A 23,543-nucleotide genomic window follows, 5' to 3' on the forward strand; every position below is an offset into this window, starting at 1 on the left:
CACTCTCTCAGCTCTGCTAAGATTACCGGGGATTCGTTTATCCTTTCCAGTAGGCTCTCCCACTTCTTTCCTTCCACTTGAACTTTGTGTCTAGCTAGATTTCATTCATATGTTAGTTCATGTATATATTATTTTAACTATTGAAAATATTTATAACTAAAAATAAAAATAAGATATTTTGCCTAAATATATATTTTTATATATCTCTTATTCAAATAATTTATTGATCATGTCATGAACCAATCAAGCGATCATGGTGCCTGAGAAAACAACGCACCTTGTTCTCGAATCGGCCATTAGATTCTCGCTCACTTGTTCTGTGATGCTCAATCGTTGAATATCGTCTTCATCGTTCAGACCTAACAAGAAATTTTCTAAGACATGAGGGCTAAGGTATGCACTATTTATTTGTTATTGTTACTATAATTGTTTTTTCTGTTATTTATTTTTCTCGTATTCATGTGAATGGTTTTACATTATAATGCCACGTTGTTATAGTGGAGGAAAAAGAGAATGCGAAGGCTAAAGCGTAAAAGGAGGAAGATGAGGGCAAGGTCCAAGTAAAATGTTAATTGTAAGTACTAGATTTTATAATTAGTTTTGATATTAAGTAATATATTAGTATACTGAAAAAATCAGGTTGGACTGTTCATTTAGGTTAGTTCTTCGGGGAATGTATCATAGTATATTATTTTTAAATATAAATATTATTTAATGCATTCCCTCTAATGTAATTATTTAAAATTCAGGTATACCTAAGCTTCTTCACTAAATGCTTATAACTCAATTTGCATAGCGAATTTTCACCAATATGTTTTGCCTTTGTTCAAACTTGTTTTGTTATACTGGGTGTTTTTCCTATAATTACTGTCTTCAGTTTACTGTTTTCAATTGAGTTATGTACATATTATTGATCATAGATAAATTTATTATGATTTAGTTATTTATGAAATAAAGCCACCCATGTGGTTGCTACCCCACATGTGACATCCAAGTCCAATTTTTTTTTTTTTTTAATTTATCTTGAATTTATTTACATTGATTTCTTTGACCTTAAAGCATGGTGCAATGCCCATCCTAAGTTTAATTTTTTTTTTCAATCTAGTTTGATGAATTGCAATGTTGAGTTATTTCTTTATTATAGAGATAATTTTACCATCTTTCATATTATTAATTTCACTCATTATACCCAACTTGCTTATTAATTCTTACTTGTTTATTTAGATAGTAACATTAATGTTAATAGGTAGTGGATTCATGTTTCAATTTACCTTTCGAAGTTCAAGAGTTTCCTCTTCTTTTTCAAACATTTTATTCTATTATTAAACCTTAGAGTTGTCTTTCCAATAGCATCCGATTTGATATCTATTGTCTAGGAAGTTTCTATTAGTCTGAGTAAATGTCCCATGAGTATATTCTGATTCGAAAGTATTCAATTAATTATAAGGTGGAATCTGTATTTTACATTTAAAATAAAAGTATAGGGTAACGTAACTGCTACATGTTAGATTCTTGTCTGCATCAATAACATAGCACATTGTCAGATAATCTTATTTTGTATACTGGGTCCAAAACCCATGTGAAATACTAATGTGCAACTACAAGCAAGATTTACAGTCTGTTGCTGAGAGGCCTAGATGCTGCTCAGACTTAGCTCTGCCAAAAAGTTAGGAGTAATAACCAGTCCACATTAGATCTGTCAATTAAGTAGAATTAAAATTCTATACATTATGGCATATAAAATACATATTGTTCTTAAGAATGACCAACAGGTTTATATTAAGCCAATTACTAAAGTTCACATTATTTTGAAAAACTGCAAATTAATTATAAAATTATGTACAATAGTTGTTGTAGTGAAAAGTAGTTCTTTAAATGGCAGCCTTAGGTGTTAATATAATTTTTGTTAGCAAATATTTCTGTACATTTTCTACTTCTATTAAATTTTTATTTTTTTTACGAGTTTTTAACTGTAGTGATTTAGTTATTTAATGAAGCCAGCCACCCATGTGGTTGCTACCCCACATGTGACATCCAAGTCTTAATTTTTTTTTTCCTTATTTCTAATTTATTTACATTGATTTCTTTAATGTTAAATCATTCTACAATAGTTGCAGTAGTGAAAAGTATTTGTTTAAATGGCACCCTTAGGTGTTAATAGAATTTTTGTTTTGAACTGTAGCGATTTATTTTTATATTGTATTCAATTTGACCAGTTCTATCTTGTTTTGAAATAAACTTTTTAACTTGGGAATACGTATTGTTCATTTGCATAAATCTTTATTTAAGCTCTTCTATTCAACATTTTTTAAAATAGAAAGTCCTATAAAGCATCAAAAATAAAAATGAAGTTTTAAAAGATATTAAATTTAAAAAACCCTCTTAGTATAATTTTTGTTTTTCTTGTATTGATGAAGAACGTATCTCATACTTTAAGCATCTTATTACTTTAGGCAACTGTGTGTTAATTTGTTGACCTTTTAGAATAGTAGAATAAGATCATTATAATCCCTAATGGTTTCTGATTACCTCTTTGACCATCTTATTTTTAATAGTTTGTTATGCTAGCTCATTCATTTATCTCGTACTTGATCTGTGTTCCATCAACTGCCTTTATTTAGGATTCGTTTTCTATGCTTAACATTAGAGTTGTCTGTTAATACAATTGGAATATTGTCAGCTCCTATTAACCCCCCAATGAATATTTTTCTGTGTAAGGTTTATGGATTATGTTCCGCCTAATAATTTTGTGTAGTTTATAGAATGTAAAATTATTGAAAGTTTTGCAATTGTAGAATTTAACTATTATTGAAATTTCTGGATACATTGAAAAACCATTTTTTTTAAATATTTTAAAAGGGGTTTTAAAAGAGGAGAGATAGTCATTTTATTTTTATTTATTTTTTAATTAAAAAATTAATTGTGGGCTTAGCTTCTTTTAAGGTATATACTATTTGTTTGACTTTAGAAAAAAAAATTCACTTAAAGGAACTACTGTTTTTCTACTATAGCAGTGCTACTGTTTAACTATCTATAGAGTTTTGTTGTAGTCCAGTAGAATCCCCCCCCCCCTTGCGCCCTGATTTTGGGATGGTAAGTGAATAGTACATGGCTGAGGTTAATTATCACGAAGTCCAAACTACAATGTCTACGATATTCACATTTATTAGTTCTTGACAGGTTATTCTAAATTGATGTATAGGATTATTTCACTTGAGAACTGTGGAAATTCTCTATGTTCAAAGGTGCCATAAATGTTCAGAAGTATACATTTAGACCGAAGTCTTCAGGTATTTGCTTAAAATGTTTTTTTTCCTACGCCACAGGAAGTGGGATCTCCCTCTCACAGCCCAATACAATTTGACTCTTCCTCTTAGTTGGTCCGCATCTCGCTCAACATCCTCCAGACCAACACACGCCACAAGATGGTCCCCATCCATGTCCCCCATGTTGCATAGAGGACATTTCGGGGAATCTACAATGCCAATTCGATGGAGGTGTTTTTGGAGCAGATCATGTCCTGTTACTAGCCGAAAACAAGCCACTCTCTCAGCTCTGTTAAGATTGCCGAGGATTAGTTTATCCTTATGCAGTAGGCTCTCGCACTTGTTCTGTCCTTACAATAAGAGTTTATAAGAGATTTCACCCTTCTGTAGGAAAGTGGTAGAACAGGCTGGTTCTCTGCACAACCAAGTTTAGCTAACTTGTCAGCTTGCTCATTACCGTCTATACCAACATGGCCTGGTATCTACTGCAGAGCTATAACCCTTCCTCATTTCTTCATGATAGCAGCCATGTTTCTTTTAAAATGTACTTATTTTGAATTTCCAATTTTAATCCTGAAGATAATTTATCTTATAAATCATTTTTACATTTGAATTGTACCAATGTTTTGACTTTAAAAAATTTTAGAAATTAGTAAATTTAATTACAATAATAAGCAGAAAGAGATAGTTATTTATTGCTTGGCTTTAGTACTAAGTGTTTTGATTATTCGCTTCTGTCTGTTGAATTATAATTATTAATAATGTAGAGCAGGCTTTACTATATAATTTTCTTTTTAAGCAATTAGATCTAGGTAACAGTTTTTATTTAGTTAAATGCCTTAATTACTTTATTATTTATTTGAAATGTGAAAGTATCCTCTACATTTTACTGGATTAATTTTCTTCTTTTGTTTTTAGGTGGCTTTCACCAATGAAGACTGCTGCAGTACAACACTTTTTTTATTCTCATCAAACTTAACTCTTTCGCCTTTTCCAAATCTTTAAAATTTTAATCAATAAAATTTTCCAGACATGTTATTTTGTGTTTCTATCTTCATTTCCCTTTTCCACAAGTTTGTTTTATTAGTTCTTTAAAGAAAGTAACTGAAGAATATGTTTTTATTATATTATATGTTATATTAGATCTCATTGAGGAGTCCTTCACTAAATAAGTTATTTAATTTTGTATCAACTGTTTTCAGAAAACACGACCTGTTTAGAAAACCATTTTCAGTCAAAATGAGGCATTAATAGTTAAGGATAGATCAATATGAGAAAATGGTTGGGGGTGTGGTCAATAAAGATACACAAATAAACAAAAGGTTACTTATTTTTGCTCATGTTTTAACAGAATTTCAGGGTGACTTGGGTTGAAATATCCTCTAAAGACTTCAGAGGACACCTGTCTGAGTAATCAGAAATTAAATCCAAAAGATATATAAGTAAAAGGCAATTCTTATTTTTCCTGTCCTTACATAATTATTGTTTTGGAACCAAGCAGGGGTGTTTTTTGTATGGGTGAGAGTATTTTGTAAGAAGAAAACATGTTTCAAACAGACCATAAAAGGAGTTAACAATAATCAAACCATTCACAAATAAAATACATTAATAATGAATTATACTCTAAAAAAAAAAAATCTTATTTATACAGATAGGTGATATCTTAAATTTTCTATATCTGCTAATACTTGTTTTTTTCTTTGCTTCAGTAATCCCAAGACCTATCTTATTGTCTTATAAACATACATAGAAGATACATTTTGAATTATATATGTAATTAGTAATTGATTTTAACTTTTTCTAGGGAAGACACTGAACATTTTGAAAATAAATCTTTATTATTAATATAGATTTTGTGGTTCAGTTTTTCAAAGGTCATCTTATTCACAAATTCCTAATGAAACAATTCAACAAAATGACAACACTAATATATAATAAATTATTTATGGGCACTTACTGTTTCTGGGTTTAGGTTATCTTTGATTCTCAGATAAGTCACAAATTCTATCTCTATTTCAACCTGAACTTTTTATTCACAATATTTTGATCCCTGAAAATATGCTCCATCTTGACAAAGACACGTTTTGAATAAAAATGAAATGTCCATTAGACAATGAATCAATGATACCAGAGTGTAACAAATTGGCTTGAAGAAATTCTTCGAAAACCGGTGGTTTTTGAATATTTAAAACATGGAAACTGGTATTTAAATAATTTTGTCCAGCTAGAAATGTCGCCCCACTGTGACTTGTCATTAAGTGCAGGTAAATTATTCTCTATTTCGATGAAATTCTAATCAAAGGGAAAGCGAATCTGATTTCCTTTCATTTTTAAAGAAATCTAAGGATCATAAATAATACTTGAAAATGGCTCTATATTATAAGTTTAAATCGAATATACTACAACAAATTCAAAATGTGCTATTTTTAGTGATACTCTCAGCAGTAGATGAAAAAGCTTGCCTTTCAGTTGAAATTTTACATATCAAGTAATTAACAAGCTAATGATATTCTGAATTAAAAAATTGTCAATAAAGTTTAAGATAATTAATTTAAGAGTTCAAAGTCAGCCAAAATATACATATATTCCTCAAAATGATGGTTCAAATAATATGTATCTTGAAGGATGTATATATTTTTAAAAAATCGTATACTTGACTTTTTTGGATTTACATGGTATTGTATAAGTAATGCGTCTAACCCCAGGTGGGAAAACCAGGGTATACCTTACCTACTAATGGTGATTAGGGATATTCAAGAGCAACATTATACATAAAATACTCATTCTAATAGAGGGTCAATAATATACAGTGACCGAAGAAAGTATTTGCACACCTCATTTTTTTATTAAATTATGAATTTATGCAATAAAAAGCCCTATTACTTCAAAAATAAAAAGTATATTTATAACTTAACTACAAATAAAATTCAAATGGAAAACTTCTTTCATAAAAAAGCAAAAAAAAAAAACATCAAACTTACAAAAAAATACAGAGAAAAAAGTATTTGGACATCTTAAGTTTTATTAATTTTAATATTTTGTATGAAGTCCAATGGCTATTACAAAATCTATTACCGCTTGTAAACGTCTCGGCATTGAGAGGACGAGGTATTCAATTAAATCCGTGTTAATTTATTCCCATTCTAGCTGTAAAAGATCTTTGAGGTGGTGCCTTGCAGTTATTTGGTGTTGTCAAAAATGTTTATCTAAATTATGCCCAAAATTTTCAATTATGTTTAAGTCAGGAGGCTATGGTAAAAAGTATTCTCCAATATCCTCTACCAAAAGCTGACCCCGCATGCAGAACGATAAAATCGGGCAGTACCAGACTGGTTTCAGGAGAGGGAAATCTACGGTGGACCAAATTCATACCCTCAGACTAATCATGGAAAGGGCCCATGAATACTCCTATTACTACGATTCTTACCCACCACTTGTTAGTGGATTTCAGGAACGGGTATGACAGTATCAAGGTGGTGCTCTATGTTATACGAGACACTCATAGAAACGAAGGTTCATTCAAAGTTAATATGCCTTATAAAATGACAATGAGATGTTAGGTACAGGGTCCGCATACAGTCCGAACTCTCTTTTGAATTTGGCTCAAATAAAGGACTAAGGCAAGGAGATGCTCTAGCGTACCTCCTGTTTTATTGGATCCTGGAAAAAGTAATGAGATATTAAGGTATCCAGAATAAAAGCACCATATTCAACAGTCCAACTGCTCGGTTATGCGGATGACCTTGTGGAGGCGCGATCCTTTACTGCGCTTACTGAGTTTTTCTTGAGCCTGCAGAGAGCTACCGCCTGGGTCTGGCTATTAATGAAAACAAAACAAAATATATGTACACCGGAGGAGCCAGACCTCAGAAGAGATAGGTTGCCGTAGGAGGCTGTATCTTTGAGAGAGTGGAGGAGTTTACCTACCTAGGATCTCAGGTTACAGCAACAAATAATGTTTCCACTGAAATAAAGTGAAGGATCACATCGGCTAATCGATGCTATTTTGGTCTGTTAAAACAGTTCTGGAGCAAGCTCATTTGCAGGAAAACAAGTCCATTTATATAAAACTCTAATTAGGCCTGACCTAACATACGCCTCCCAGACTTGGACCCTATCCACACAGGATAGAAATAATCTTATATGACGTTTCGTCAGTTGACAGCAGAACTTTATTCTTATCAGCCCTGACGAAGCCCTTCAAAGTAGGGCGAAATGTTGTTTAACAATAAAAGTTTTTTGTTACTATTTTGATACCTTTATTGACCGCTACCCGGACTATCTTCCTTCAATAAAACTTCGTAATTGAAATTTTTGGTATCACCGGCTTTATTTAAGGCTGATTTCATGAATTGTCGAATGTGGAAATTTATGTTCTTAAAAGAATAATATTGATATCAAAATATGGTAAGGTTAAAAGTAAAAAATTGTATTGGAAGATTAATAGTTGTCCGCAGTAGATTGTAGGAGGATAGTCTGGGTGCCGATCAGTAAAGGTACAATAAAAAAAAATAGAAATAGACAGTGACGTTCCTTGAAAACTTCCAACACCGCACCTTTTGCTGTTTGGAAGTCTTCCCCCACCAACTCAAATAGGGATTGGAAAAATTGGATCTTCTTCCAATATTTTCAATTCTTCTAAGATTTATTTCAGCGGTAGTAACATAACTTAGCAGCCTTTCGTTCAGAATTCAGCTCTCCGATCTATTAAGAAGTACTAGTAGCAAAACAGACTTGAATAAGTGTTACATTACATACCATCTCTGTTTTTCCAGTGACAGAATTGCAGATCTGATGGTAGACGAGAATTAGCATAAGGGATTCAGCTCAAGAGACTTGGAATTCACCTTATTCGATCATCGTGCGAATGCGAATTCATAAATGAAGTCCGTTACCACTTCCATCAACTCTTCACTTAAAACAATCTATAGTTCGACCAACTTGAAGGGCTTTGATTTTTTTTTGTCATATTCACTGTCGCTGCTTTCCTCTTCAATTCTTCAGTGCATCCCATTACTAACTGCTGAAGTTACTCGGGCGATTCGGGAATAAAAACGATGTTCTCTGCAAATAGAGAAAACCGTATAGCGACAGGATGTAGTTCTATCGGACCATAGGCGTTCTTGTCATGTGTCTTTTGCTGTTAATTTCACACATAAACTCTAAAAAGAGAAGGAGTTGTTGCGTTTAACCACCTTCTCTAGATCAAATACTGTTGATTCTCACAAAACCTTCGGATCCTTGTATGGCCTATAGTAATGTTCTTGCTTTCAAGAGCTCCCAAATTTCGTTCCGGGGCACCAAACGGCATTACTTGAATTAACCCGGTATTTCCATCTCATTGGCTGCTCTCGCCCATTTAAGGACGCATCCCAGTGCCAGAGGACTGAGATTTTGGTCATATATTAAATTAAAATATTACACATTTTATCACATCACATCAGAAACCCATGTTTTTTTTTTATTATCACCCCATAACAACTTTTCAATTAAAATGTTAGGGACAGAAATTCTGTCATTTTGGAAGAATGATTCTTATACATGCATTTTTACAATAATCGATTCTACCAGAAATAACTGGTTGAAAGCTATGGGAATCACATACCTTCTTCCTGTGATTTACAGAAGAGTTTACCTAATTGATTTATGCTTGAGCTCCCTTCAGAAATTGTTCAACTTTGAACCTTGTAACTAGTTCATTGTGTTCCACTGTAAAGTTTACCAGAAAGTATGTATTCAACTAAATAATTTTGAGGCAGATGAATGTTAATTAGTCACTGTATAATTTAGTTAGTGAACTATATTTATCATACTATCAATTTATAAAACAAAGTGATGCTTCATAATTATAGTCAATTATGTATCATTACAACTTAAAGTTTTTAAGTTTTATAAACAGTTTAATTTTTTTTGGCAAAATTAGTAATACTTGTGCAAGTTTTTTAAATGTTAAAAACCCTACTAAAATATTTTTAATAAAGTACTAATTATACTAAATTTGAATAGGATTAATATTAAGATTATACTGTTTTTTCAATAATTAAATTTTTATGGAAAAAAAATTCAATGATCCAGTGAAACCTTAGCCTTAATAAATTTGTTAAATTTTGCCCTTCCTAATAGAAGTGCTTAACACCCAGTATTAGTTGCTGAATACTGATTATTAATTAGGTAACATTAAAATTATTGTTTTTTTGGTAAAAGAAAAAATTCATTTATGTAACTATTAAAATGTTTAAAATAAGAATGATAGCACAATCAATTTAGTTTATAATTTTACATTTTGATGAAAAAATTTATAGACTGATTTTCATTTAAAAACAGACATGGAATGTACATAATTATATTTTGAGAGCAGTTAAGTTAAGCACATTTAGTTCAAGTTTTGTCACTTTCTTGTTGTTTGCCCTAGAAGTAGATATGCAGGATCCTTTACAGAAAAAAAAATTGTAATAATATTTACAATAATGAAGAAAATAATTTGCATAGTTAGTTGTCGTGCTTAAAACAAAAGTATTAATTAAAAGGTCGCTGTGTGTACCAAAGGTTAAAGGGGAGTATAACCCACATTGAAACACTATATGAGGGGTCGAAGTAAGCTAAGAGGTTCAGGTATAAAAGAGACTAGATAATTATTGTAAAAAGTTAATATTTAAAAAAGAAAATCTTATTTAGTGAACAATGGGGGGGTTGAATGAACAAAGTTATAATTTATTGTGTAATTCAAAATAGTTATGCTGTTTTGTCCTTTGTTTTTTTATTTTAAGATGCTTGACTACTGTGGTTGGGCTGTTACAATAAGTAGTGTGTTTTTAGGTATGGGCCTGTTATCATTTGTGGTCGTTGCGGCGGTAGGAGGTGTTGCAACATTGGTTTTCCCTCCTCTAGCAGCTCCTGTTGCTCACATGGTAGGCATATCAGCAACAGGGATTGGAGCTGGAACTGTAGCTGCCTCTGCGCAGGCATATGTCGGAAATCTAGCTGCCGGTTCCATAATCAGCATGTTGCAGACTGCAGCTATGGCTCCAGTCCTGCCATAATTGGAACTACGTGAAAAGATTATGTTTATTGCATATTTTATTAATAATATACTTACATAATCAATAAAAATGTTTTAAATTTCATTTTCCCTCCTGATAATCTTAAAAAATAAAAGATCTTTTTGATAAGTGTTTCTTTTTTTTCTAAAGTTTTTCACAATTCATTTTTTAATAAACATGCAATTGAAATTATTTTTTCTTCATGAAAGTGAATGTATGTATAAATTGATATTTGCTATAGTAGCTAGTAACAAGAAAATAACTGATCACAAGTGCTATTAAAATTTGGTCCTCTAATTTCATAACTTTCTAGTCTATTAATTTTCCGAAATCAACTTTTTTTAAATTGAGGACACTCCATGATTAAAAGTACAAATATTTTGGTTCAAAACATACGAACATTGAATTTGAAAATCATCACTAGAGTACATTTTATATGAGAACACAATTTATCTGATTATGCAATGATTTTTTATGCTGACATGAGATGTTTTGAAATTCCTTAATCCAAAGGTAGTTTTTTTTTACGTTGCTAAGTGAACAAATAATATGCTTCTTCACAATCCTTCCTTTGTCATGTTATATACAAATTCAAAGAAAAAATTGATTATTCTGAAAAGTACTGTTAAATTTTTTTTTAAAATCATGTATAAGTATCTGAAATAAAGAATAAAATTGTTGCTGCGGGTACAAAATGTTATGATTCTATAATAATAGTTCTCATTTTGAACACAACATGATCCATCAATGCAGTTTTGTCTTTGCTAAGTTTCTACCAGTTGATGTTCCAGTAACTTGCTTAAGTCCTCAGCTTTAGCATGGGCAGTATGAGTTATGATTTATTATTGGAAAAAATAAGTTAATTAAGAGATATTTTAGTTTCTTTAGAATATTGACACTAAATTAAGATATTCAAGTGAAATTAATTCTTCAGGGAATTGAAGTAAAAGATAGTCAGATAAATTCATTTGTATGTCATTTTTCTAATTGTTTATTTGTAAAAGCCAATTTCCATATCTGTTTTGCAAATAATATCACAATAGTTAGGAAATATGACAGTGCTCGTTCACACACTGATAGTCTATTTAACTGAGATTAGATTCTTAGAACAATTCATCTTGGTAAATCTGATGATTGAATATAGCTGTGTGCTCACTGTGACCATCGCTAAATAAAAAACAGGAAATATATAAGTCTATGAGTTACATATAAGGTTATAAAGTGTGACAGCTTACTGTTTGAAGTTTATTTGAGATAGTTACCCTAAGTACAAGCACTGATAGTTAATGGAAGTACATAATATCAAGCAAGTGCTGATAGTAAGATGGTACTATTACGAAAATAATTTTATAGTTTCCATGATGGTAATGGCTGTGGCAGCTGTCACTATCCTTGCAATTGCAGAACCTAGGCTTTATTTTAAATAAAACCCTATTTGTTGTCATTGAAGGAATGAATGTTATAGAAATTCATAATTCAACCACCTATCAATAACTACTGGCTCTAAATAGGGTACACATTTGAATTACCAACACTGTCAATCATAAATTAAATCTAATTTTAAAACAATTTCATTTTTTTTATAAAGAGAACCTACATTATATTAAAAAAGGCAATTTCAAAAAAATAATGATTATCCATGTCTCACTTACTTAAGTGTCGATTTCCTCAATTTAACTAAAAAAATTAATGTAGACTGATAAACTGTTTTAAGCTGGGTTACCTTGTCAGTAGTATTATTAACTCATTAATGTCAGAGGAAATTTTATACTGCTATTAAGGAGCAGTTTTTAGTAGGAAATACTAGTGTCCTAAGTGGAAATGCGAAAGTAAAAGCTCTTTCAAAAAAAAAAAAAAGATCAGACTGCTGATCCGACCTATATAGAAAATAAGGAATTGTGACTTATAACTTATTAAACTCAGGTTTAATTAATATTATATTAATTAAGTATATATATTCCTTTATATAAATATATATAATTTTTCTACTTTAAGATAACAGATTATGAATAAATAATTAAAACTTTAATCAATTTCTAACATATTACATTCATAACTAGAGGTAATGAAGCTTTCGTCATATTACTTCATTGAAATAATTTTTCTTTTTGCTCTACTTATAGTTCGCAAACTTACCATCATGAATTGGATAGAACTAGAAAATAACCTTGAAAGAAGTAAGAGAAATTAAAAGGGGATAAAAAATTTACTGAATTAATCAAGAATTACATTTAGTAAAAAAATTGTTTCAAAGTCAAAATAATTTAAAATAATATTGATATTATTATATCAATTAAATATATTTAAATGAAAAATAATTATTAATAAAATTCACTTTTACCATCTTTAAAGTGCAATGTAAGAGAGAGAAAAAACTTTAGTAGCTTAGTTAATAAGTGAAAAACATAATAACAATTTGTAGGTTAGAATACGTGCAATGCATAAACAAGTGGTAATTTTTCAATAGAATCAAAGTAAAAGTATTTTAAATATTTATTTGAAATAAATACTAATATCTAAAGTGAATAAATTATGACACACCAACACATTGTTCCTTTCATATCAAAACTATAAATGTGTATAGAAATAAACTCCCACATTCATAGTTTTTGCACAAGGGGTACAATTAATGTCATTTATAAACAAATAAGTAGTTCTGATCATGAATACAGTGCTATGAAGGTTTATCATTTTACAAACAAAAAGAAAATAGTTGATAAACAAACTTTATTTATAATTAGGCAAATGAATTGCCTATTTTTTCATTTTTCTTTCTTTTTTTTCCTTTGCCTCACATGAAAACACCATTATACAAAAATTATTACAAACTTATGGTTATTATTGCAACGAATACTTATAAATTCCTAATCTGTCTAAAGTGAGAATAACAACCCTAAACTTTTATAGATTATGTTACTGAAAGCTGTCCATTTTAATACATAATTAAATAGTATATGAAATTTATTTTGAGCAGATAGTCTCATAACAAAGATAAATAGTTTACTTACTTCGATATATGATACTAACTATTTTTACACCTGAGTTAAGGCAAGTACTTAAACACAAGTATCACTTGATACAATAACACCTTTAAATATTAAGCAAGGCTACAAATTTAAATAATTTTTATAAATTGTTATTTTACTAGTACGATAAATGCTTTAATTTTTATTTCATTTTATAACAAAGTAAGAGGCAACAGTTTTCTATATTGAATATAGATTATATATATATATCGTGATTAATATATATATTTTTTAATTGGAGTAAGTAAATAATGTTTAAATTAGTATTACGTAAATTAAATGAAGTGGAAGTCATAATTTTTATATACAACCATTTCATCAAATTCCAAATAACAGCCATTTATTCATAATTACTCTATTACTCGCATGGTAACACAATTAGTAAGGAAATATTCCTAAATTTAATGAGTATTAAATCATTACATTAGCTAAAATAGACATTTACATAAAATTATATAACATAAATACAAAAAAAAATTATAAAATAATAAATATAATAAAACAAATTTAATTTCTTTATACTTCAATATAGAATCAAAGCACTAATAAATATAATTTATATATACAATTTATTTTTCTAGTTTCAGGTAATTGGTAAGCTTAGGTACTAAAACGTATGTGCAACTATTCTACAAAATTTATAAGAACATCTTTAAAAAAAAAAAAAAAACAAGTTTGTTCTGATGGTCTACAGTACGCAAAACTGTTGAATCTAATGTTTGTTTTTTTAAAGTTAATCCTTAAAACAATGAATTATTGTTAATTTAAAATAAATTTAATAAATTAAAATTATACAAACTTAATTTACAAAAGCTTCCATGATATAAACACATCAGCTAGCTACTATGAATCATAACTTGATGAACCTCGACCAGGACTTGGTGGAGTGCTTGGATTGCTGCTGTTGTTGGATGCTATAGAATGTCTAGGACTACCCATAATACCGCTGGTTTCCTGAAATACAAGAATATGAATGAGATTACATTTTTCCATGAAGGTCCTGATCCTTCAAAAAAGAAAAAGGGGCTTCAACAGGAGGAGTAAATGAATGGTGAGCCAATTGAAGCAGTTAATGATTGAAACTATAATAAATTGCTCGCCTTGATGCAAGTGAGTGAACAAGCTGATCGCTTTCCTCCAAGGGCTGGCAGACCTAGATAGGGCTACTATTCAGGAGTTGTGCAAATTTATAGCATAATCCAAATTAGATTTTTAAAATTAAATAAATAATAACAAATTAAATCAAATAAAAAAATTAATAACAATTTACATCCTCAGCTCCATTCTTCTATAAGATAACAACAGGGGCAGTGTAGGACTCCAACGGGAGTCTTGGGCCAACGTAAGAAAAGGAAAAAAAACAAAACAATCTGATACATCCACTAACGGGAACAGCAAAATAAATGAAATTGAAAAAACAAGCATTTGAAACCTATAAAAACATAAATCAGATTGTTTGGTCTTGTTAGTCAACTATATATATATTAGGGTGGGTATTCGCCTAGGATGTGACACCAACTTTTTTGATAAAATTAACCGACTGGAAGTACCACTTTATAGATTCAATTTTCTCGATAAAGACTCAAAAATTTTTGATTGATTAAATTTGGCATGTAAAATTAAATGATCTTTAATATCACTTAGGTCTTATTAACCTAATAGGGTATGTATTAATGACGATTTTTTAAGAAATCTTCCTCTAAAGTACCTTTCATTATGATTGGTTTAAAAACAAAACATAAATGTTCTCCATTGTAAGCAATAATAAACATGGATAAATACAAAATATAATGGAATTTTATCAATAACTTAAGGAGAAAAAAGGAAAAATTAAGATATCCTATTCAAATGGAAAAAGCCAAAGCCAGCCAACCTTTCTCGATTAGAATTATGGCTTCATTAATTTTTTTTAAACTGTTGTATTCTTAGCAGGAACTCAATTTAAATTTGTTATTTTCACCTCGAGAAACCCTAAAATAGAAATTTTTATAGAACAGAAAAATAAAAATTTTTTGTTCATAATTTTAACCTTGACTGGTCTTTAGTTTACACAAGCCCACCCATTAACACGAATGTTTACACTTTCACTTAATATATATATTTTTTTCTTTGTATCCCCCTACCACGCCATTTTTGGTATATGGGATCGTCAGCAGCAATCGAGTAGTATGTATTCCATTGCTGCTAATTAAACAACTTATTCATTTTATTTTTCTTAACATGCATGGAGATTCCATTTATTTTTGAAAATGAAATTGTGGAGTAAGGTTTTATTAGGGTGCAGCCCAATGCTCAGTGCGGCTTGATGATGGGACTGCATCTTGTAATCGCCTATATGTTGCTCAACCTTTGTCTCTAACTTGGTCAGTCTAGCTCAAAAATAAAAAATACATATTTTGGGCGTGTATATGCCTCGGGTATTTCAAAGAGACAATATATATCCCAAGGGAGGGGGGTGGTGCTGGGATCTCAAAGAGACTTACTCTACCCTTATACGAGAGGATAGAGTGGGCTCGGGGATCCACAATTCGATAATGTAAATATTATATAAAACAGTGTAAATGTGACTAGTGATTATTTTATTTTTTCTTCATGTACATAGCTTGATTATGTTAATTTTATTTAGAGAGAGATTTTATTTATTTTTATTCTTATTTTTTTAAGTTTTAGTATGAATGTTATTGGTTATCACCATTACTTATTGCTCAACACATTGTGGCCGATTGTAATATTTATCAATAATATTAAAAAAATATTAGATGTCAAACAGATGGATAGTGAATGACTTCTCAAAACACCATTTGTATGGAAGGCCGAGGGTAGCAGAAGAAAGGGAAGGCCTCATGTCAGATGGAGAGATGTGGCTGAGAGTAAGGCGAGCTGAGGACTGAAGGAAGCGGAAGGAAGAGGACTTCAATTTATGAATAAAATGCCCTTATAATATGATAATATTAGGCTTATTAGAAATAATAATATTTAACATAGAAAGTTGCAGACCCCTCTGTTGTATTTTAGTTCATAATGTCAAATGGGATTGTATAAACTGTATTTAGAAAATACTTAAAACATAATCTACAAAATTTGATAGAAAGAATTTCGAATAAAATCTAACCTTAGACATGTCATGGATTAGATCATCAGGAGTTCTTGGCAGGGCTGGAGGGGTTACAGACGGTCTTGGAGGAGGTACAGCTCTCCTTGCACTTACACCTTAAAATACATAAACAATAATAATTATCAAAACACATAGTCATATTCACTAACACAACAAATGAATATCCTAAAAATAAATTATTTTACAGATAAATAAATAATACGGATATTGTTACTAAAGTTTTTTAATAATATTATATTTCTCAAAAAATACACCGAACAGAGTAAAGGTATATATTTTTTATAATTTATAAATATTTTTTTTTAAACAAGATTGTCAACATATTGCTTTATCAAAAATAGTAACGATCGGGGTATACACATTTAACACAATTTTTTCTAATAACCATATTTTTTCTTTTTTAATCTTTAAAAATAACTGCTATTTAATGCATTTAACATGTCATATAAAATTCTTTATTATCTGTATTATAATAAACATTTTAAACTAAAAATTCTATGTAAAATTTGTTACTGCCAATACTACTCTTTAACAGGTAAAATTTTCCCTCAGTTGCCACAAGATCTGAGTTAAAACAAATAGTAAAGTCCTGTCAGAGAAATAAGACGTCAACTTGGTTCAGAAGAAAAAAAAAAAAAAGAAGAGAAAAATGCATTTTTTTTTTGTTGAGGATTTCAACAAATTTTTCTAAAACGATCAACCCTAACATAAGCCTTTTTATATTAAAAATCATAACACAATTTTTATTATTTTGAAACCTTGTTCTGCAATGTCTTGAGAAGATAATATCAAAAGCCCTGTTCATGTGTGATTAGTAAGCTCAAGTCAGGGACATGAAAAAAATTTATTTTTTCAAGAAATATCTTGAAAACAGCCAACTCTTTTATGAACCCTTCTAGTTCAATATAAAATCCCTATTTTTATTATTTTGTACACTTGTTTAATGATGTTAGCTCGAGTTGGAAACTTAAAAAATTTTTTTTTTTTAATTAAAACATCAATATATTGTGTATATCTCATGTTCAGAATAACAATTTATAAAAAAGGGTCCTATTTACATTTTTTTAATATTTAATTAACAGTTTTTGATCTGATCTCACTTAAAAAGAAATGGGATGTTATTTATAACAAACTTTTCTCCCACAGAATCGGAGTTATAAATAATTAGGAGGAATTAAATATTTTGACATTCAGACTTAAGCTGTTATTACCAGAACTGTACAGCAGAATTTCCTGAACATGTTCACAAAACAATAATAACACTGAATTTAATTTAAGCAGATACCTTACTTTTACATTTGATTATAATTGATGACATTACACATTTTGGTGATAAAAATATTAAAATAAATAAAGGAAAACTTACCAACATAGATGTAAATCACAAGATTTAAATAAAGCCATCTGAAAACTAGGTTTTGAAGAAAATTTTGCCAGGAAAAGCTATTCTGACACTTATTAAACAAACGTCATGCAATCACAAATTACTATTCGGTTAAAGATTAGAATAATACTTTGCCTCTTTTACAGTTTTGGTGAAGTAAAAAATACAATTAGATAAATTGGGATTAAATATACACTTGAAAGAGTTGCAGGTTTTCCAAGAAAAATATTTTAATTACTAATGACATAAAAAAAAACTAATTTTTCTTTTTTATATAAATCTTGCTCTACCTACTTATAAAAGAAGTAAAAATTAAAAAGAACTTCTATTTTTACTATCTAAACACAAAGGTTCATAGTTTAGTTTACAGTTAACTATGAGTTGCAAGTAGATTTTCCTGATTGGGTACCAGAACTAAGTGAATACCAATAATACATGACAATCAAATTGAAAAAAAAAGTTTGATTTTGTGTTGTAATCAATTCATCAACTTTAAAAAACAATAATAGATTGCCTACTAAAAATGAGGAGTAGTCTTAAAAGTTCTAAAAATGAGTAAAGTATGTATTATCATGCTGATGAGGTACGATTTATGAGATAAGGTATGATTTATAACAATGTCTATCTTAATCTATGAAATTGTATTACATGAAATGCCAGTTTATAGGATAACATTAGTAACACTAAAATGAATAAAGTAATGATTTACTATTATCAAAATAGGCAACATGGATGGTTAATTTCAATAGACCGCTTTCAATGTGTAACAAGCTTTTGATTTCAATTAACAAACACCTTGGATATAGCATTACTATTATGAGTACCACTCCTACAGCAGCAATGGAAGTCATGCTTTGTCTGACTCCACTGAACTTGGAGATCGAAGCACAAGCCCTTAGCACCTTGTATAGACTTGTCAAACAGGATGCAAATCCAAAGTCATGGATCTGTATTGGAAGACCGAGATGGGCAGTGTCTTATAAGTTGCACAAGTTATGTTAATAAACCAAACCAAGGAGGACTATAGAAGTACTGCATGGAACCATAAGATGTGAAAGACCAAAACTCCACAAGAAGGATAGTTTCCAATGTTGTTAGGAACTGGTTGGATGCTGCATAGTATGGGGACAATTAGTGAAGGCTGACCCATCCAGGTGGGTGACCTAGAAATGGGTTTCGTACTAACAAAGAAGGACATAAGTAATAGTGATAAGTCAGGGAGAGAAGTAGAGATAGGTAAGAGACCATTTTTGCAATCGCTCCATGTTAAAGAATAAAGTTCTATTATTGTTCATAGTAACAGAGTGAAAGGCAGAAAAACTAAATAGACCAATTTAGAAGAAATTGCTACAGACCTCTTATCAACAATCCTAAAAACAAAAAGAAAGATAATTTCATTCAGTTAAATCCATCATTAATTTCATTCATTGAAAATTAATAATTTTCATTAAAATGTACATACACAGATAATCTATGCATACATACATCAACAGATTGAATATCCTATACCTGCTTTTAGGAAATCACAATGATTATAAAACAAACCTCAAAAATTGATAACACAAAATACAAATTATATTTATGTCAACTTGTTACTGTATCTTTATTTGTTATTTATTTTATCCTAAAACATGCATTTCATTTGATGTAACCAAATACTATTAGTGATAAGGCTAACATATATATAAATACTAAAATAAACATTCCCAAATTTGAGATACACAACAGTTAATATTTTAATAAAATATCACTCAAAATATTACTGGCAATGGTTAATTAAAAATGAACAGTTTATAATTACCATTTTGAGAGTTATAGCTGTGAGGTGCAGGGCGAGGTGGATGGTGAGGAGGCACCCTCGATGGCTGTTGTATGGAAACTTTACTTACTGAACCTGAACCGCTGCTCAGGGTCTTTAATCACAAGGGAAATCAAAACTGAATTTATTAACCAAGCAGTTTGATTAATGTCAGGTTGGAACGTATGAAATGTCAATTCCTTGAGTATGAAGTAGACGAAAGAAAATCAAACCTTAACAAAGTTTTTTTACTCAAAATTAAAATCAACTACAATGATAATATGACTCCTAAGGAATGCCACAATACATCACATATTATCACTGTAAAGTGACATCACAAGTTAGGTAATTTAGGATGCTATTTTTAGAACTAACTTCACCTGTATCTAATCTGTGCATTACCTTGATGAAAATGGTAAATTCTAGGACATTAAAAAATAGGACCTGTTACAGTATATCACAACCAGGACTGATGTCTGCATCAATTTCTTTAAAATAATTTAATTTATTTTACCAGTCCCATCTTGATCTCCTAACTAACCCCTGTCAGATTTGTAAAATCGTCTACATTTTAAAATCACATTTATTAGAGTTTTCTTAAGAATTTAAGAAACAAAATTGAAATTTGTCACTTCATCATGGGATTTCCATTCTTCTTGAAACCTGGGTTGTCAAAATGCATCACTTCTGAGAGGCAGAAAAGGGATTTAGTCTTAAATTATATATAAATGATTATTAAACATTAATATCAAACAATTATATTGAGAAAAAAGAAAATGATGTAACTTTTTAAGATATGCCTTTCATAATAATAAGCCAAAATTGTTTTTCTTGGAATCCATTTGGTGTATCAAGTAGCTGTTTTGATTTATCCCTTTAAAACTCAATTTGTACCACGTTGATTAAGTTAACTTTAAGACAATTAAGTGAAAAACAATGCATGAAAGAGAAAAGGGTTTGCAAACAAGAGATTTCTTACTTCCTTCAATGATTTCATAAAAAGAAACGAATTTGATATTTCATCTGTTCCAACCAAATATATGCAATACAAGTGTTATTTCAGAAAAAACAAACACTTTAAATATTATTTAAATACCCTATGATGATGGTCTGCGGTTTCAATCGTTGTTGGAAGGTCTAGCAAACGTTGAATTTGTATACCATCTCCAGGACCCATATGGGAAATGTGATTGAAGTTTGTCGGAGCAGAAATCATTTTCGATCTTCGGTCAGGACTGCACAAAAAACATTATTTAATTTTCCAATTAAAAAATAAGAGTAATAAATTTGATTTATGAATCATGATTAATGCATTATTTATTTTAATTAACATTACTTAGACTATGGGTTGAATTCATATACAGCACTGAAGCAAGTAAAATGAATTACTTATGAATGTTGTCTGTTTACATTGTAGGTTATAATTTTTTTTTTAAATAATAACCTCAAACTTACTTCACTCAGAGTCAAGTAATGAATTTCGCTTACCAAAGTATAGGTTCTGTTTACAAATAGATTGAGTGGAATTACACCAATATTAACTCTGGCTAAACGTAAAGTTTTACTTTAGTGCTATCTATGAATTCGGCTCCTAACTTTGTAGACAGCAAATAGTTCAAGATATAACGATCAAAATGAAAAAAAAAAATGTATTAAGAGTTATTGAAAAGTATATTATCCAAGTACACCGAATAAATAATTCTTGATGTAAATAATGGGAAGATTTCATTATATTTCATAGATATACATAAAAAAAAAATCACCTTGAGGATCCACCCCATCATTAGGGCCATAATATCTCAACAACAGACCAACATAATATAATACTGTAATATAAACTTAATAATCAGTTTAAAAAAAAACATAATTGTTATGTACTAAAGGCGATTCAAACAATTATCGTAAGAGTACATTTTGTATTTTACCTGGTCTGGAAATTTGTTTTTGGATGAACCTAATATAAACTATAAACCTGTTATAATATAAAATATAACCCTACAATAGGTTTATATTTTTAAGAACCTGAAGCATTCATCGAGTCTCACATACTTTTACTAATTAGTATCAATGACTACTCCAATAAAAATAATTTTATATATATATACCCAATTTGTAGAATTGGACAGAACACCGAATGTCTAAAAATTAATGAAAATATTTTATAACCTTATTACTTCATAATAATTTTATCAAATTCCAAAACTTTTTAAAATAAAATAATGACTTTATCAATAAGTATGGTATCAACAGTGAAACCTGTTTAGAATAGACTGCACCGGTACGACAGATTTGTCTGTTGCCGAGGGGTTTCCACTGAGAAGGAGCATTTACTTACTAAAAAAAATAAATATAATAAGCGGAGAAATTTATTTCAAATTTTGTATTCTATTTATACATATATTTTTAAAATTTAATATGTAACATGGATAAAAAATTGAAACTGAACTTGATGAATATGCAATATTGGGTTCTATAACGCCTTAACCACCCTTCATACACTTCAAATAACGTTTCTCCTAATTCTTGGGCAATTTCAAAAGCTTAGCTTGGATGATCGGTTCAGAAATAAAGATTTTTTAATCCCTCACACCCATTCAAAAAAGTATGACTTTGACAATAAACACACTTCCAGTCACACCAACCAAGAAACATGCATGTTTCTTGTACTTTGCCAGATGATATTGTCTCGGCACAACAACAAAAAGTCAAACTTTTTTCAAAGTGTCAACGATTTGAGTATATACAACTTAAAATTTCTTGGCTAACTATAGCACAGAAATTTTCTTATAGTTGAAATTAATTATCATAATATTTCTTTATCTATGTTTTATACAGAGAAATTTACGTAGATCTGTTTTTAACATTTTCAGTTTAAGAACAAAATGCAACTTATGGCTTAAGAGCCAAACAGCACTGGCTTAATAAACGACAGCGACAATCTAAGCTGCTCCTAGATGAATCTTCTAAGGGCTGAAGCGAGGAACTGCTTTGGCTGGACAGGAGTTCTCTCAGGATAATTACAGGGATCTACATAGGTCACTGCAGACTAAATAAACATATGTTTAACCTTAAGCTTACAGAGTCACCCTTGTGCAGATTCTATAATGCTGAGGATGGGATGGCATAACACATTATATGTTGGTGTGACCGATTTGCGGGGGTTTGGGGGGATGGATCCCAAGCAGTGTGAGCTGATCAATCCCACAAGCTTGCTTAGATTCCTAGAATTCCAACCTTAAGCTTTAATTGGCAAACCACAATGTTGGGTGCTAATTGTAATATTGTTGTAATGTTATTGGCGCACAATAAAAAAGAAAATGAAAAACCAAAAATGACTGAGGGATTTCGGGTGTAACGTATTTAAAGTAAAACTTAATTTTTTGATAATGGTATTTTGGCTTTAGGTTTTATTAATTAAAACCTAAAAATAATAACTGTAAGATATATTTAAATGTTCATTTTTTAAATAATTTTTTGAGGTTTATTACTTCCATCATTTTCAATAAATGGGCCAATTGAAGCCTTATCAAAAATTTTTAAATCCTGCTCTGAATGAATTAAATAATAACAATGAGTATGATGTCAGAAATGCACTTGAATTCAAAAAAATATTAACAGATCTCAAACTAAATAATGAAAAAATTGACATAGTGAGTTTTGATGTTAAATCTCTATTTACTAATGTACCAGTAGATGATTGCTTGAAACTAATAGAGGTTAATTGGGAAAAAATAAAGAACCATACGCCAATTAAAGACAAAAACATTTTCATTGAAGGCATAAATCTATGCACAAAGTACAATTATTTTAAATATAAAGGTAAATATATAAGACAACTACATGGATTAACGATGGGGTCTTCCTTATCGATCAACTTGAGTGGCATATATATCAATAATTTATTAAATACACAA

General features: G+C 29.8%; 1 protein-coding gene and 2 long non-coding RNA genes across 5 annotated transcripts in view; 2 read left to right on the plus strand and 1 right to left on the minus strand.

The window, feature by feature from the left end:
- The first annotated feature begins 235 nt into the window (after positions 1-235).
- LOC106684481 (uncharacterized) lies at positions 236-4,304 on the plus strand. The gene is made up of 3 exons (XR_001343707.3): positions 236-393; positions 499-574; positions 4,185-4,304. It is a non-coding gene; the product is annotated as an uncharacterized lncRNA (long non-coding RNA).
- A 4,575-nt stretch (positions 4,305-8,879) lies between these two features.
- LOC136797336 (uncharacterized) lies at positions 8,880-10,435 on the plus strand. Its single transcript, XR_010845173.1, has 2 exons — positions 8,880-8,994; positions 10,083-10,435. It is a non-coding gene; the product is annotated as an uncharacterized lncRNA (long non-coding RNA).
- Positions 10,436-12,784: 2,349 nt separating this feature from the next.
- The window catches only part of gek (serine/threonine-protein kinase gek), a 62,341-nt gene continuing 51,582 nt past the window's right edge, over positions 12,785-23,543 (minus strand). For 2 of the 3 annotated variants that reach the window (XM_014426597.2, XM_014426596.2), the window contains exons 32-35: positions 20,726-20,864; positions 19,633-19,744; positions 16,445-16,542; positions 12,785-14,286 (exon numbers count right to left, since the gene is read on the minus strand). In XM_014426597.2, the coding sequence (XP_014282083.1) occupies positions 14,176-14,286; positions 16,445-16,542; positions 19,633-19,744; positions 20,726-20,864 (460 nt within the window). In that variant the 3' untranslated portion in view covers positions 12,785-14,175. The remainder of the gene's footprint in view (positions 14,287-16,444; positions 16,543-19,632; positions 19,745-20,725; positions 20,865-23,543) is intronic. The other variant, XR_010845174.1, reaches the window with a different exon arrangement.

This window comes from Halyomorpha halys, unplaced genomic scaffold, assembly GCF_000696795.3.
Source record: "Halyomorpha halys isolate HHAL.00 unplaced genomic scaffold, Hhal_1.1 Scaffold586.1, whole genome shotgun sequence".
NCBI classification, from domain to species: domain Eukaryota; kingdom Metazoa; phylum Arthropoda; class Insecta; order Hemiptera; family Pentatomidae; genus Halyomorpha; species Halyomorpha halys.